Genomic DNA, 17,980 nt, shown 5'->3' with positions numbered 1-17,980 from the left:
CACAGAACATGCTGTGGTCCAATCGTTTACTAGGCAATGCATCTTTCCCACTAATGAACAGAAAAACTTTGACAAGTATTTATTCATTTATTTCTAACTACTGTAATTTTCCATTAAGCAATAGATTATATTGCCTGGAGGTGGAGCCAAAGTACATCTCTAATCACCAATTAGAACTTTTTTGATAATTAGGCTATTTTGATCTATTATGTGGAACAAATTGGTTGTTCAAGAATTAATTCAATGTTCACTGTGTAAAATTGCTAAACTATTGAATCCTGCTGTTTAGAGTTGAAGCCCTGACTCCTTTTAAACCATGTGGACATAAGGTGGTGCTACAGATCAGAAAAATTCTTCCTGCTCCAGAAATCAGAAAATAAAGTAAGGAAGTATCCTCTTGAAGTTTGTGTATCAGGTTTAATTTTGAAAAGCTCTTCTCACTTGATTGATAAATGTCTAGAATACAGTTCTGAAAAGTCATTTTTATTAGAATTTAATTTTCTGATGTGAAATATTTTTCTGCAGATAATCTGAGCTTTGAGAATATTTCATCAATCAAAGTGGATAAATTTTTCTTCTGATTCTGCTCTAGCTTTCTTATCTTAAAGAAAAAGTACAGATAGATGATATCTATATACCAGGGTTCTCTAGTGTAAAAACAAATCCCAAACCAGTGTAGGTGTGAAAATGAAACCGGGAATTCTGAGACGTTTTCTAGATAGTGTGATTCAGGCACAGAATATTTAAAGCCAACAGTTTAAGCCTATGACAATATGATTTAGCCTCAAAGTTGACCTAAATAACAGGTAACCATCCCCTGGGCCATTATGGATTCTCTGAGTACATAGGTAATCTTAGACTGAAGAGAAGCTAGCATTTCAGATAATACTCAACCAATGAGGCAGATGTGAAAATGGAATTAAGTCCCTAAAAAACATGCTTGGAGGTTTCAAACCACAAGGACTTTCTATCTTAGGTAGAGATTGAATTTGCAAACATATGGAAGAAAATTCTTCTCTATCTAATCTTCTTTATTTTTTAATATATATTTATTTATTTGGCTGCCGGGTCTTAGTTGCAGCACAGGGGATCTTCGTTGTCACGTGCAGGATCTGTAGTTGTGGCATGTGGGATCTAGTTCCCTGACCAGGGATCGAAACTGGGCCCCCTGCATTGGCAGCGTGGAGCCTTACCCACTGGACAACCAGGGAAGTCCCTTCTCTACCTAATCTTGAGGGCAGCTCTGGTAAGGGGTCATTACATCTTTCTGTAAGATGGACATTGAAATGCAGAGAGTAAAACCCCTTGAGTATCTTCACTTGGGGGGAGTGTGGTCGGAGGGTTCATAGCACACATACTCTGGTTTCTTTGGGGATAGGTTTCTGAGGTTTTTCTAGGATAGCTTCTAGAATTACTCAGGAAAAAAAATGTTACCTGGTAGTCTGCAGCTAATGGCTAAATAATTCCCCAAAGAGGTGTTAGACTTAAGTAGTGGTGCAGTGTTTGTCTCTGCAGAAGTGGGAAGAAACAGATATGCCAAAAAATGTTAGTCGGTTCAATACTAAGAATTAAAATTTTCCTTACAGCTTCTGAAGATCATGGTACTTCTTAAAGCCATCAGGAGGAAGTTTTCTTATTAAGTTCCACTTGAGTGACCTGAAATAAATGTACATTTTGGTTCTTACTTAAAGGGTTTTTCTTTACTTTTAACAACATTGTGAATAATTATAAACTTTATTTACTTTAGCACTAGTTTTCAGGAAACATTTTGCTTCATGATGTCACTCTTGTATTCATAATATCATTTAAAAATTTTTAAAGAGATTTTATTTGAGAGGTATTTTTATTTTATTTATTTTAATTAATTTTTAATTGAAGTATAACTGATTTACAATATTATATTAGTTTCAGGTATACAACATAATTATAGACCATACCACATTTATAGTTATTATAAAATACTGTGATGTAGCTCACAATGGTTTGTACCTCTTAATCCCCTACCCCCACCTTGCCTCTCCCCCTTCCCTCTCCCCACTGGTAACCCCGAGTTTGGTCTCTATATCTGTGAGCTTGTTTCTTTTTTGTTATATTCACTAGTTTAAAAAAATTTTTTTAGATTCCACATATAAGTGATATCATACAGTATTTGTCTTTCTCTGACTTATTTCACTCAGCATAATGTCCTCCAAGTCCCTCCATGTTGTTGCAAATGGCAAAATTTCATTCTCTTTATGGCTGAGTAATAGTCCATTGTGTATACACACACCGCATCTTCTTTATCCATTCGTCTGTGGATGGACACTTAGGTTGCTTCCATATCTTGGCAATTGTAAGTAATGCTGCTAGAACACTGGGGTGCAAGTATCTTTTCGAATTAGTATTTTCATTTCCTTTGGAATATACCCAGGAGTGGAATTGCTGGATCACATGTAGCTCTACTTTTAGCTTTTTGAGAAACCTCCGTACTGTTTTTCACAGTGGTTGCATCAATTTACATTCCCACCAACAGTGGAGGAGGGTTCCCTTTTCTCCACACCCTCTCCAGCATTTGTATTTGTTGTCTTTTTGATGACAGCCGTTCAGCTGACAGGTGTGAGGTGATATCTCACTATGGTTTTGATTTGCATTTCTCTGATGATCAGTGAAGTCGAGCATCTTTTCATGTGTTTGTTGACCATCTGTATGTTTTCTTTGGAAAAAGACAAATGTTCTGGGGGCTTCCTGGTGGAGGACCCCTGGGCTGGAGGGCCCAATGTGTGGCTCAGACCTCTCACCCCTTGGGGAGAACCTCTGCAATTGTAATTATTCTCCCATTTGTGGGTCACCCACCTGGGGTTATGGGTCTCAATTATACTGAGACTCTGCCTCTCCTACCCATCTTGCTGTGGTTACTTTTTCTGTCTTTAGTTATAGGAGATCTTTTCTGGTAGGTCCCGGTCTTTTTCTTGGATGGTTCTTCTGCAGATAGTGGTGGTTTTGGTGTGCCCATGAGAAGAGGTGAGCTCAGGGTCTTTCTACTTCACCATCTTGGGAACTCCCTCTCTTCATGGCACCATTTGAACTAGGTTTAACTTTTGATTTTCAATTATTAGAGATAGTCATCTTTTCTTAAATTTAAGTTACAACATTGTAGTTCTGACAAAAAAGACTTGAAATAATAAAACTGGGAAAATAATCTTCAGTTATATTCTCCTTTTCTTTTTTCATTTAGCAAATGAAAAGCATCTCAGTTTTTGAGTGACAAGAATAGTGTTTTCTTGTTTAAAACACATTCAAGACCTTAAATAATTTTATATCCTTCAATATTTTAGTTCTCACATTCCACTACCTTTGCTTCCTTTAAAAATTAGTTGGAAAGGAAACTGTCAATTGGTCCATCTCTATTGAACCATCTCTATTCAATAAGTGATCCCAATGCAATTTCTAATAAATTGTATAGAAAGATTTCCCCTTGTATCATAATTTGATAAGCAGCTTGACACAAGCCAGGTTCACATAATTTTGAGGTTGTATTGGAAAAGACCTAACCTTTACTTTTTAAAAGAAAAGCAATGTAATATGGTAGGAACAAAATAAAACAAGCAAAAAATGCAAACCATTGAAGCTGGGATGCCCTTGCATGAACCATGCAGAATCTTTCCATGTCAGTTTCTTTAACAGTAAAAGAATGGATTTGGAGTAGGTGACCTCTAATAATACGATGCCATTGTTATTGCTATCCTTGTCTATTACGATGGAGCAGATGCTCATTGAGAAATGAACAATGGATGTCATTGTCAGGAGTTTGACCTACTGTGGAATAAACACTTGGAAACACTTGGTTAACATAAAGGACTCAGTGGAGACAGGTTCATACAAAAGACATGAACAGTGTTAGTCGCTGTGTTGGTTTGGACCAGTGTTGCTTGAACTTGGTAATGAATCCTTCTTAAAGAAAAATAGTTTCTCAGACTCCCTAGAGCACATTTTTGGAAACTATTGATATTTTGAGAAACAAACTGTTCCAGAGTCTAGAAAACCGTGTATTCTCAACACGGTGTTATTGCTGTTATTGTTTGGGGTGAAAATAGGTTCTTAGGGAGTGGAAAAAATATTACTTTTTTTTTTTTTTTTTTTTTTTTTAGAAAACTAGATCATTTTATTTTATTTTGTTTTTATCGGTTATCTTTGCATGGTGGTTTTTAAAACTATCTTTATTGGAGTATAATTGTTTTACAATGTTGTGTTACACTACCAAATGTAAAATAGATAGCTAGTGGGAAGCAGCCGCATAGCACAGGGAGATCAGTTGGGTGCTTTGTGACCACCTAGAGGGGTGGGATAGGGAGGGTGGGAGGGAGACGCAAGAGGGAGGGGATATGGGGATATATGTATACGTATAGCTGATTCACTTTGTTATACAGCAGAAAATCTTACTTTTTTAATGGATAAAGAACTAGTATATTTAGGATAATTCCCTGAATGCTCCGTCTTTGACATTTAATGGTATTTATTGTCTACATAACCAATCAAATGGATGTATATGCAAATAAAGAAAGAACTAGTATATGTAAGCATACACATAGTATATCTGAAGTATTAGAACATCCCAGGAGGGGACAAAAAAAATGTCTAAAAAGGCTCAGGAAGGGGAGGTGATAATGAAAAGAAAAAGGGTTGAGAAACACTGTCCTAGACTGTACATACCTGTCACTTAGTGATTTTTTAACGAATAAATATCCAAGGTTGATTAACTAGTAATCTTCTCTTGAAATCACTCTTAGCTGCTGGGCTATCACCAGATGTTCTTTCATTCCTTATATTAGCTAATTGAAAATCCCTTTTCTACTAATGGTTCTCACTTGGCTTGGATCTTCAGTTCTGCTTTATATCCTGTTTAAATATTTGTGTCATGTAAAGATAAACTGCCAAATATTTGAGTTTGTTTAAGGACATTGATGAAAGTTTAGTGTGCTCTCAAAAATGCATTCATTCACTCATTTTCTCAACAAACATGGGTTGAATGCCTTCCATTTGCACTTTGGGAAAAAAAGGATAATATCCCTGCCCTTAAGAAGCTTATACGCTATTTGGATGACAAGTAACACATTTTATCTACAAATAAAGATTTTTCTTTGCAAAATAACTTCAGTCTTATAGCCCAGGACTATTTTTTATTGTAACAATTTACTTGTAAATTCATCTCAAAAACACTGTTTAGAGCTTATTATACTCTGTTAGGAACTTTGGAGGTTATATAGAAAAACCATGTTGTAGACCACCACGGAGCCATGAAGGGGAAAGGGAAATGAAAGGGAAATGAAATGCCATAACCACGGATCTTATGGCATTTCCCTTTCTCTGGTGGAGAAGACTAGGACCCCAACCCTACAGCACGCGGAAGAATGTTTGATATACTTAAAGGAGACACCAATGAGGTTCTATGAGAGAACCCAAGAGGAGAGCTTAATTGCCCCTGAGTGGGAGGGTCATTTTGGAGGGAAGGGAGGCTCCTTTTGGGACCCCTAAATAGTGTTTCTTAGGAAGTTGAGTTTTTATTAATAGTGCCTAGAATTTACAGGCTGCCTCTTTCTAAATGATGCCGAATATTTTCATAAGTAGCATTCTCTACATTTTCATAATACCCTATTGAGATAGAAAGAGGTAGGTGTTATTACTCTCACTTTACAGGATGAACCAAAATACTTTTTAATATAATAGATTCTTGTATTTCAAAGTTTAATATTAATAAAGTGTTATACACATAAACTCCTGAGCTTGATTCCTACATTTCCAAATGCCTGTTGGAAATTTCCACGGGGTGACCTTTAATCTCCAATTGAAAAAACATCTAAATTGGAGTTCTAATCTTCCTCACTAACTGACATCAAGTCTTCCCCTGTTACTCAGGATGGAAACCTTGCATCATCCTGGACCCCCCCTTCTCTCTTGCCTTCTGTACCCAATCGTTCACGAGGATCTAATTCCAGTTTTTTCTTTATACCAAGGGTTGCAAATTGGTGGCCCACAGGCCTGTACACATCTCTCTATGAATGTCTGTATGTATGTGTGTGTGTACGTTAAACCAGGACAGTCTTTTTTAAGTTGAATCCGAATGCCTTTAGGTGGGGCTTACACTCTCTCCCTAGTCACTGCCGTATCCACTTCCATTCCTCCAGCCCTCTCCCTCTCTCCCTTTCTTTTACAAAGATTAGTTAAATTGTTGAAGAATGTATTCAAATCCTACTTATGGGAAAACAAGAAATGAGGTTGCCAGCCTTATTCAGGGTATTCATCGATTCGGATTTTCTAGTTTGGATTTGGTTGCCAGGGTATTCATCGATTTGGATTTTCTAGTAATTTGATATAAGCAGCATGGGTGATCATTTTTTTCTTTGAAAATAGAGTGAAATCATCATAAATTTTTATACCCAGCCATTCCAGTCAGAATTTAAATCGTGGAAACTCTCCAGAGGACCTCAGATTTTTTGGGGGGGGGGTTATTATTTTTTTCTGGTAGGACTAATTACTATGAAAAAGAGCTATGGTGAGTCTAGGGTAGGATAGAATGCTGTCCTTAGTACAGGTGGGAATGTCACCTCCTTTGGAAAACAAGTCTTTGTGGTTTAACCTGCCTGGTGTTCTCAGCTCATTATCCAATTGGGTAAGCTCCCCAGATTCTGTTAATTTGATGATACCACTGTGTATGGGAGCTCTGAGTTGGAGCTTTTCCGTATTCCTTGAATATGTCAAGCATATGAGCTGCAGTGTTATGTGGTTTGGGTTGAAAAAGGCAAGACTTGCCAACATTTGTAACCTTAAGAATTACTCCTATCTTGTCCTCATATATACAAAAGTCAGAGCCATAAGGCACTAAAACAACTGGATGAAAACAAAAAACTCAGCAAAAAAATTGGATTATAATGTCTGTCCTCCACTAAGTTCTTTTTAAAGTTTCAGCCAAATGTGTGCATTTGTGTTGCTGAAATTTGTTGAATTCAAATTAGTACTGGGTCAATAAACTGCTTATTATGAGGGTAATTTTCTTTTACATACGTAAATTTGAGTTATTTAAGGAAAAACCCATCATCAAATCTCCCAGTCAAATGTGATTCAGAAGAGTTAGATTTTAAATGTGAAGTTCTGGAATATTTTATCCAATTTAGTTTACTTGTCTTATGTTTTTGTTTATACATAAGCATATTAAAATTTATTTCCAATAAAGTCAAAAATTGACTCGTTCAATAAACTTCAATTCTTGTAATAAGAAAGCTCTATATCATAGTTTATTTGGTAGCCTTTTTTCTTCAGTAGCACATACACTTGATTGCATCTTTTGTTTAGATAAAATGTGGCAATACTAAATCGTAAGATTGTTATAAGGGGCTAAATAAGTGAACATATAGAATAATTTAGAGTCAGATCTATCATGTAATAAATGTAAATAAATATCAGCAATCATTATAATTGACCAAGGAACAATGATATCATCTTAAGTGACAATGCATTATCAATAATGACAATTACACCTGAATTATGATACAATTTTACAGGGGCTGTTCTGGCTGTCAGGATGAAGCCATTCTTTTCTACTTACATTAAAGTCACATTTGAAGAAACTGATGGAACAGCTCGTAAATTGGTCTCATCACAATCAAGTTCTAAACCTCGGCAAAGACATTGCATGGGCACAGAACCGACCACTGAATAAAGAGGAAGCAGTAAGGAATGGGGATGATGAGGGACCAGGAACAGGAGGGTAATGAAAAGAAAGAAACAAAAAGCTATAAGAAAATCATATACAAAAATGTGTCATGACTTACATAAGCAATTTGTGCAAAGCTTTAAATTAAGGTTCCAAAGTTTTGCTTTTAACATTAAAATGATGCTAGAACTTGAAGATAAGGAAACATATACATTTACCAGCCCATGCATTAAAAAAAAAAAAAAAAATAGCAGCCTGCCCCTCTCCATTTGTTGCAAAATGAATGAAGTCATATGCTCTTTCTTATCCTTGGAGAGTAGCTACGTCCCAGGGTGACAGGACAGGGTGTGATGGGCATTAATATCCATATTAAAGCTGCTGTTTAAGAATAAAGTATTAATAGTTTTAATGGAAGACAAAGCCCTTTTTAACTAGCAAGAAAGAGAACTCAACTCTGAACTATAGTGCTGGTAGATTTTTTTTTTTTAATTCAGGAGTTCTTCAAAAGACTTCTTTTGGCTTATGTAGGGATGTAAGGATGCCTACAGCTTCACTTGAGGAAGTGAATATTTCTTATGCATAGCCATTCTGTTCTCACTGATGAGAGTTGGAAAGAGAGAGGAAATGGAGTGTACGCCTTTGACTACCTTGCGGGGCTATAGCGGTAGTCTTAAAGATGTGACCTGATATTTCTAAAGTCTGTTAGAGACTTGCAGTGGTGTGTTCATATAGCTAAGCAATGAAATGGGATTATTATTCAGAGTAATAGACATCATCTGACTGCTGACTTGATGGGGAATGGACGATTCCTGAGAGCAATGAGGTGTGTTCTTTTCTACGTTTACTTTGAAACTCTGCACTTAGAGCAGAGGTTACAGCCTTGAATATCTACAGGGGCAGGCAAAGCAGGTAGAGACTGCATCCAGGAGTCCCAGTGGGACAGCTTCTCCTAACTGTTGTCCTGTATTACAACAGGAACATCTGTGGCCAAGTCAACCAACTTCCTCAAAGAAGCCAGAAAGACAGTGTTTCGTACTATATAATTACCTACTTAAAAATAATAATGCCTAACTTAAAACATGTTAAATCATCATAGGACAAACAAAACTTCTTGTGAGAACTGTCTGTTTGCAGACTTTTAGTCTATAACCTTTACAGTAAAGCTTCTGAAGAGTAGAAAATCATCGTGACGGCAAAGAAGACACCCTGAGGCAAAGCTGGGGGATGACAGTAATGCACACGGTGGGCTCCAGCCTTGGAAATAGTCAGGTGTCTCTTTGCGCAGATATGAGGCCACAGGTGTTTTCCCTCTCCTCCCAAATAACTCTGCAGACTCCCTACAGGATCCTGAGAGCTCACGATCGTAATTTAGGTTTTGTGTGTTTTGTAAACAGAGTCTGTGCCAAGAACTTTAAAACAGGTTTATGGTTGTAAGTGACCATTCTGGCGATGGAGCTCTGAAAACTGATTCTCTCTCTCTATCCTCTGCTAATGTGAATGTTGTGGGGAAGGGATGCGGAGGGTTAGGATGGAACACGAAGGTCCCGAGAGGGACAGTATGAAAGGTAAAAATGGAGGGCGGTGAAGTTGGCATTAATCCAGTGTGTCTTTTCTATTATGTAGACTGAATTCAGATAATCCATATATGCTGATTACAGGGTTACCTGTGATAGGGAAAAATGAAAAAATGACACCTAAATATCCAACCAGGAAAGAAGGATGAAACAAATTGTCACTTATAGAGTATTTTGAAAAGTTTATATATGGATACCTGATTATGCTAAAATGCTACCTGAAAATATGATAAAAATGGATTGCATAGAAAATTTCAACTATGGTAAAACAAAAAAAGATGAGTAATGCACCAGTAAGTTAATGCTGGTAGCTTCTGAGTGGTGAAATTATGGCTGAGTAAACAATTCTTTCCAAATCTCCATACTTTCCAAATCCTTGAAACTTAAACTTTATTAATATATTGGTTAATGATGGATATGTTTTCCATGATATTGTTCTTGAGAGGTGACTTTGTAAATGCGAATTCCTCACATTCTTTCATCCAGCCAAAAAGTATTATAAGCCATTTTCAGTTAAATTTCCAATAAATCCTTATTATAATCTGATTTAAAAACAGCAGTACAAAAAAATAATAAAGCAGTACAATAGGAACCTTAATTTAAGTTTCACCCCTTAATTTTACGTTACACTTCCCATTTCATTTTTACACTGCTTTTAAGCTTGAAAAAAGACATTGAATTATTAATTACCACCCCCCATATTTCTTGAAAACTCTAATTAAAAATTATATATTTGTTCATTACTAAGAATTGATAAAACATCGCCTTTGTATTTTTTGAAACATTTTTTTTTGTGTGTAGCTGCATTCCTCTTATGTAAGTATACTTAGGACACATTTCTCCCAGAGTTCATCATCGGGCAAAAATTTATTTCTCTTGCTAACTTGATCCGTTTTCCCCCTTTGTTTGTTTTTGCTTTACAGACCAGACTATGAAAAAGTTATGTAGCCCATTATTTTCCCTCTTTGACCTAATGACTACAGAATTAAGAACTAGGCAGTAACTTTTCTTAGTGAGGATTTCCTTATCTAATTTTTCTTCTCCATTCCTTTTCCCACTCACCATGGAATTTTTGTCTCTTATGTCATGTTAATGGGTTAAGTCTGTTCGTAGCCATATTTTTATTGTAAATTGCCTAACATCCCTTTGGGAATAATGTGAAATATAAAAAAATTAAATTAAAATTTAAGAAATGAAAGAAAAGGATGTACAATAAAACAAGAAAATAAAAACTACATTTTGAGATCATATGGCTTAATCCATTAGTTTTTTTGCCTTGTATTAGTAGTTAAATTATACCTGTTAACTTTTTCCTTTCCCAAAAGCTTTTAGCTCTTTAATGATCAAGCAAGCTGATCTCCATATTTGACAAGAAGACAACATGAGGTTGAGATAGATTGCTGAGTGACCTGTGAGACATACAGGAGGGATGTATACCCCCTTAAAGTGGGGATTGCTAGCAGTTTTTTTTAGTCTCTTTTGAGTAATGAAGACAAAAAAATATTTAAAAAATTTTAAAAAGCTGTGCTTTACAATTTGTGGTAGAACACAAAGGGAAAAATACAGTGAAGTACCCTTTTCCCCAACCCCTGCTTTTTAACCAAGGTTTTGAAAAGCTAGGATTAAAATTACAACTTTAAGACACACATTTACATTTGAATAATTTATTAGAATAGACAACATTTATTTAAAAGGAGTTATGTATATAGATCTTCCTGATCTTAAAAATTATAGTTTATCCTCAATGTTGTACCTTCTTACAGCCCCTTTCCAGGGTTTTTGTAAGTTTTCAGTATGTGGCTAAAAGTAGCCGATTATAATTAATAAGACTTTTTTGGTAGCTGTAAGGTATGGCTTAGACTCCAGAAGCTTTCTCACTTACAAACGTTAAAATCCAAACAGCTTCTCTGCTCTTCTATTTTCAGTTGCCTTTATATCAGAGTTGCTTTTATATCAGAGTTTATAGTGATTGTGAAAAGGGGGCATGAAAAGTAGCAACCCTGATGGACTGACATTAATTTTGTTCACAATACCTGGCATGATTTATTACTGTTGCACTTATGATCCTTGAGTGATTTTAAAATAAAATCCTCAAATTAAGGCTGCGTGTCTACTAGAACATTATAATTTTGCAAATAGAAAACTATAAATTTTTTAAAATGTTGGATCCAACTTTTAAGAACATGGCGTCTTACTATGAACCTATAGACAAGGACCGTCAGTCCCTCTGATTACTTACAGCATTCAGATGTTTCTGTCACAAAGGGATACCAGGAAGTCATTTTGTAGTAATTGGCAAAATACTTGTCAAGTTGCGTAGACCATCCATTGTTGTCACCTAAAATAAAGATCACAGAGCAGAAAAGTTCAAGAACAGAAATATTCTGTTGTGTTGGGGAAAACAGGTCCTCTCTTTAAAATAATTTAATGACCTATATGAGAATAGAATCTAAAAAAAAGTGGATACAGGTATATGTATAACTGATTCCCTTTGCTGTACAGCAGAAACTAACAGAACATTGTAAATCAACTATACTCTGATAAAAATTAATTACAAAAATAACGAGTGATTGACAAACAGAGAAACGTCATCTGGGAGCTTGTCAGCAATGAGAATTTCTGGGTCCTTCACCTAGAGATCTTGATTTCATAGGCCTGAGATGGGTCCTGTAATCTCCATTTTTACCAGGCACTAGAAGTGATTCTTCAGCACGTAGTGTTTGTTTGAACCACACTTCAACAAACAGAACTTTTAAAAAAAAATTTTCTATTTTATATTGGAGTTTAGTTGGTTAACAATGTTGTGTTAATTTCAGGTGTACAGCAAAGTGATTCAGTTATACGTATCCATATATCTATTCTTTTTCAAATTCTAATTTGAAATTTAGTAATTTTGGTTATTACAGAGTATTGAGCAGAGTACCCCGTGCTCTACAGTTGGTCCTTGTTGGTTTTCTATTTTAAATATAGCAGTAACAAACAGTACTTTAGGTGTACTGAAACACAGCACCCTGTTCTTACCATCTTTATTATAAATCCCTCAATCTTCTTCAATCCTGTAAGCTGACGTTGGAGATGGATGTATTAACATGGGAGATGGCTGGCCATGATTGTTAAATAGAAAAAGAAAAAAATAACATGACCAGCACAATCTCATTCTTTTTTTTGTTTTTTTAACGCACTGTGGTATCACGGATCGTGTTGAGTGATTATCCTTTGAATGCTTACATATTTTCTCTTCTATATTTGCTGATTTTGATATTAGACTCTTATCATTTTTTAAATAAAATGAAACAAAAAATAGTAAAAGTCTTAATTTGGGGGGAAAAATTTTTTTTTCTCCACAAGATTCCTCGTGACCTTGCAGTTATTTTTGAATGAGACAGGAGGCCAGTCAGGAGGTAGAATGGATGTGAATGGGGATGCAGGACCAGCTTCTCTGTGTCATCTGCAGATGGTACCCGCCTTCGTCCCACTGCAGGTTGCGGGTGCATTTGAATGGGATCCTTTCCAGAGGTTTTAATATTTTTTCAGGATGCTGTTGGGACTCTTCAAGGATGCATAAACATATAAACAGGTGATAGAAATGATAAAAGTTTATCCTATTTCTTTAAGTTACTGTTAAATCTGGCATCTATTTTTTAAGTTATTTCTGCCGTGTATGTAAAATTCAAACCTGAGATTGAGTCTAGATAGTACAATTTTGTTTAGTTGTGTGGACTTGGTGAAATTGACTTAACCATATCCATGGTTTTAACTCTTATCAGAGGATTTCCAAGTTATTTTTCCAACTTGCACTTTATCTTGTGTAACATGGGATCAGTTCACTACAGGCACCTCAAACACAACATTCTCCAAATGGAAGACATTATCTGTCTCCATATAAACTTGCTATTCCTCCTAAATTCTCTGGATTGGTGAATGGTCCCTACAATCTATCAAACTGCTCAAAACAGAAAAGTTAAGTTTTTTGGAATATGCTCATATCTGATTAAATATAATTTGTACAATTTTCCTCCATCTCCATGTTATTTTCTTATTTTTTTATGGCTCATTAACTCTTCCATGAAGATTACATTTGGGGAAGGAAAGGTATTCTAACATAAGTGCTATGTATGCTTGTAAGAGTATACTTCCTATTAAAGTCCCATTAAAAATAAATTGGAAAGAAGATAGGCTATTTAAACATTGTATTTATAGCAGTTTCCATCCTTTAGTATTACTTATTAGTTTTAAAACTTCTTTATTACAGAAGATTTCAAAATGAACACCAGTAGCAAAGTAGTATAATGATATCTCAAAGATATTATTATATCTCAATGATGTTATTGTGATGTCTCAATGATATCATTTTGATACCTCAGAGATGACTGATGGGCCTCAAGTTTGCCAACTGCAGATGTCAGCCTGAGACTCCAGCTGAGTGCCAGTAACTGCGCGGACAAGAGAAGCACCCCAGAAACAGCAAATCTCAGCTTCTGAACACCCAGGAACCAGGTCAAGGTGCCTCCCTGACCCTTGACATTGTAAAAAATGTGGCACCTTAGGCAGAGTAAGAGGAGGAAGGGAAGGACATTTGAAAGAATGGGCTTGTTCAGGCAAATAGAGATGGTAGCTTGTTGCGACTGGGGATTTAGTGCATGTTTGCTCCCTCTCCATTCTATCTTTGGTTTAGAATGCTTTCTTGTTCTTCAGAAGCTGGTAACTTAGATCTATGTTGTCCAGACCCCAAGCAGCTCAGGTTCTTGTTATAGAAAAGCTTCTACCAAAGGGACTCACTCCTGCGAGACTGGAAGTTTGTAGACACCAGTCTTGTGGGTACCTAGCAGAGGTGGGGCAGTTATCATGGCCAGTCTCAGGTTCCAGCTTCCTGGGTGTGGAGCTGATGAGCCTTAGTAATGGGGCAGATGCTTGCAACTATGGTGGTGTTTTCCCCACCCCTGACTCTTGCTTCTATTGTCTTTATAATGATTCTATAAACACATTCTTCTCTGTATGAAATCTCTTTTTTCTTAAGCAAAAGCAAAAAAAAAAAAAAAAAAAATCTAGAGTGGTTTCTCTTTCCTTCTTCCAGAAGGGATTGCAGATAACAGAATCTCAAGGATAGTAAGATTGGGCTGGTTATCTGACCTGGATGGTTTTGAAGATAACGGTAGTCCTGTCACCATTACAGAATGGTACTTTCATTGTTTATGGCACGCAGCAACCAAAAAAAGTTGTTTAAATGATCACTCTTGGCTTCCTGGGATTATGAGCCTCTTCGAAGGATAGACTCTGGCAAAGTGGATGCTATCGTAACTCATCAGAATGAAAATGGGAAATGTCAAGGGCTGTGGAATGAGATGACTATGGAGATGGCCCTGGAGAGATTAAGGAAAGAAAATGACAAGCTCAGGGTATGATGTCATCAGCTCAAGAAACTTCAGAGAACCAGGGAGCGGCCATGACTACCCTAAGATAATCTTTTATCTCTTGGGACCTCGGGACTCAGATAGAATCTGATCCAATGGGTTGCTAAGGTTACAACATAAACTGAATTCACATTTTGTCCTGTCTTTTAAGTGCACATTAGGACACTGATTTGGAAAGAGAGGGACCCTGCGAATTGTAATGGGACTTTTGAATGTGTTCAGTTGAATTGGCAAACCCTAAATCTTCATCCCACTGAGCCTCTGTGCCCAGCATAAATGGGTCCCTTCCCCTGTCTGACCAGGTTACTTTTTTGTTGGAGGCCTGCTAGTTACTTTACTTGAAGAAAATAACTTGTCAACTCTCCTAGTAACTCTATTTCGTCATTATTGTGAACTCTACTTACAGATGGAAAGACTGATTCTGAGAACTTTAAGTGATTTGACTAAGAAACAGAATTATTAAAAATAACCAAAGAATTAAAATAATACAATTATTTTAATGTTTTCTTTTCTAGGTCCAAAGATGATTGAATCAGTTTATATTCCTCTTATAGAAATTCCAACTTTTTTTTTTTTTTTTTTGAAATTCCAACTTTTATACGACATTGTCTTTAAATATTTAGCTGCTACTATCTGTTTCCTATTTATTGTTCTATTGCCTGTTTCACTTCCATTCTTGAGGCTCTTACATCAGCATTGTGTGAATTATACAAAAAATTATTTAACAACCAGAAGTAGTTATTAACTGGAATTTAAGCTCATCATTATTATTTTCCATGGATCAACGGAAGTATTGTGAATCATTTGTAAAAAAAAATTTAAAAATAAATTAATTTTCATACTAATGTTATGAATTTTTATACATTTATAAACGTTACAGATGAAACACGTGGTAAGAGAAGTCTTTTGGCTCTGGGTAGGTTGAGGCGCTGATTATTTTTACAGGCGAGTTTTTGTGTATCTACAGAGCGAGGGTGGAAAGGTCTGAAGGACCCTGCCAGGGCCTGGTTGGGGGCGGGGCAGATGGCGCCCATGCTCACATTCGTGACCTGACCCGTCCTCCTGGACCTCAGAACACAGCGATGGGACTCAGGTGAGGGGGCTGCGTCGCAGGGCTGGGCCTGTATCCGCGGGTGGCGTCTCACTGCTGCTGTGACATTCATGAGACAGAGTGGTTGGGTGACCGCCAGAAGACATTGCTTTTCCTCCTCTCTTGTTCTTCAGCAGGCCCTATATTTAACTGAGCTTTTCAAGTGAACTGTTGCAATTTGCTGCATTCTTACCATTAATAGGTGGTGCAGTGCTTAACATCTGTTCTAAAGGGGTTCACTATACACGGTGTAGTTGCAACACTTTAGTCCAACAAATCCAAGTGATGTAGTTATTTATGCTACTTCTCTTCTCTGTCTCTTTCTTAATCTTATTCTTTTCTCTCCTTTTCTACCTCATTGTACCTCAACACACACACACACACACACACACACACACACAGACAGACATAGAGTTGAAGAGAGAGGGAAAAGAGAAAGAGAGGTGATGGGGAATTTGAGAATGCAGAAGGAAACAGGACAAGACGGCTTATATTTCTCCAAGTGAGAGCATATATTTTGCGGGGAGATCTATTTTAAGCAGAAGCATCTTCAAACAAACAAGCTTCTTTGCAATTAGCATTTACCTTCTTTCCTGCCTTCCCAAAGCATTTTCTTCTTCCCACCCATTACTTCCTCTCATCAGAAAGCAGGAACACAGAACACAGAAGATGTAGCCAAAATTGCAAAGTTGGAACGTTAGCATTTTTAAGAAAACAGCTTTTGGAATATGTGTTTCTATATTTTAAATCCCATATCCTTCATATTTTAAGGATGTATGGGGCAGTGAGCCGAATGGTTTTCATACTTTACTTATGATCCCACTGAAATTTGACTCTCTGATTTTTCTTGAGGTATCACAGAGTAGAGAGCACAGTACAAGAGGATATTGTGTTAGGGGATATGTTTTCTAGTATGTGTTGGTAGTGCTGTATGAACAGCATTAAGTATATATATTTACTAAAAATAGGTTTTTTTAAAACTAAAAACATGTAATGATGCTCTGAATAAGAATGAATGACGTAGACCAAGAAGAATCTGGTCTTGCATACTGCCTGAACAAGTATGTGCTAATTCAGTGAATGAATGAATGAATGGGTCTCTGTCCTCAAAGACACTTCAGAGAAAACCCAGCCTCCCTGATGTTATAATAAAATTTGGGAACTGGGGCACTTAACAAAAACACAGATTTCCAGGCTCCTCTACTGGAGACTCTGATTTATTTGGTCAGTATGGGGTCTGGGGGTCTATATATTCCATCGATGCCCTGGGGGAATCTTACAACAAGTTTTGGAAGAACTGCATTATGGGATTTTCTCCGACTAGAGCCCTTCTCGTGTTGCAGTGGAGGACGGCTAGATTTAGCAAAAGAAAAATCCTGTCAATCAGAAGGATCAGATTTCTTTTCCTTAGTAAAGTTGCTGACTGTTAACAAGATGAATGCAAGTGGTCCATAATTTAAGGGCACTTTGCTCATATACCTTGTTACACTTATTATAATCTGCTTCATACTGTGCCTATTTATATATGTATTTTATCTCCTTATGAGAGTATGATAGGAATTAATCTTCTTAACTTATGTATTTTTATTGCCTCAGTGACTTCTAAGGTACTTTTTTTAAAAAAAATTATTTATTTATTTATTTATTTATTTATTTATTTATTTATTTATGGCTGTGTTGGGTCTTCGTTTCTGTGCGAGGGCTTTCTCTAGCTGCGGCAAACGGGGGCCACTCTTCATCGCGGTGCGCGGGCCTCTCACTGTCGCGGCCTCTCTTGTTGCGGAGCACAGGCTCCAGACGCGCAGGCTCAGTAGTTGTGGCTCACGGGCCTAGTTGCTCCGCGGCATGTGGGATCTTCCCAGACCAGGGCTCGAACCCGTGTCCCCTGCATTGGCAGGCAGATTCTCAACCACTGCGCCACCAGGGAAGCCCGGTACTTTTAATATAGTTAAAACATGACTTTTACTAGCTCTCCTAAAGTATATAAAATAGTAAATCATTATTTCATTTGCACCTACTATTAGTTATAATTTAGTTTTATGGAAAAGTGGGTTAGACACACCAATCTGAATTCTGGAGAATGCATCTCTCTCCTCCATGCTCTCACATTCCCTGGCATTGGCGCTGGGGGTGGGTGTGTGACGTGTCAAGGGTTGAGGTCTGGATGGGAATGGGAAAGGTCCAAGTTTCTTGCAAGCACTGCATAGCTGTGACGGTG

The 17,980-nt window shown here is 36.9% G+C and overlaps 1 protein-coding gene across 5 annotated transcripts in view; it reads right to left on the bottom strand.

Moving 5' to 3' along the window:
* Positions 1 to 17,980, bottom strand: part of RXFP1 (relaxin family peptide receptor 1) — a 109,516-nt gene that overhangs the window by 38,069 nt on the left and 53,467 nt on the right. For 3 of the 5 annotated variants that reach the window (XM_068542024.1, XM_068542027.1, XM_068542025.1), the window contains exons 1-3: positions 11,501 to 11,558; positions 7,580 to 7,685; positions 1,585 to 1,656 (exon numbers count right to left, since the gene is read on the bottom strand). In XM_068542024.1, the coding sequence (XP_068398125.1) occupies positions 1,585 to 1,656; positions 7,580 to 7,685; positions 11,501 to 11,543 (221 nt within the window). In that variant the 5' untranslated portion in view covers positions 11,544 to 11,558. Of the gene's footprint in view, positions 1 to 1,584; positions 1,657 to 7,579; positions 7,767 to 11,500; positions 11,559 to 17,980 lie in introns of those variants that run through there. The other 2 variants (XM_068542023.1, XM_068542026.1) reach the window with 2 other exon arrangements.

This window comes from Eschrichtius robustus, chromosome 4 (assembly GCF_028021215.1).
Source record: "Eschrichtius robustus isolate mEscRob2 chromosome 4, mEscRob2.pri, whole genome shotgun sequence".
In the NCBI taxonomy this organism is placed as follows: Eukaryota; Metazoa; Chordata; class Mammalia; order Artiodactyla; family Eschrichtiidae; genus Eschrichtius; species Eschrichtius robustus.
This window is presented reverse-complemented; position numbering and strand designations above follow the sequence as displayed.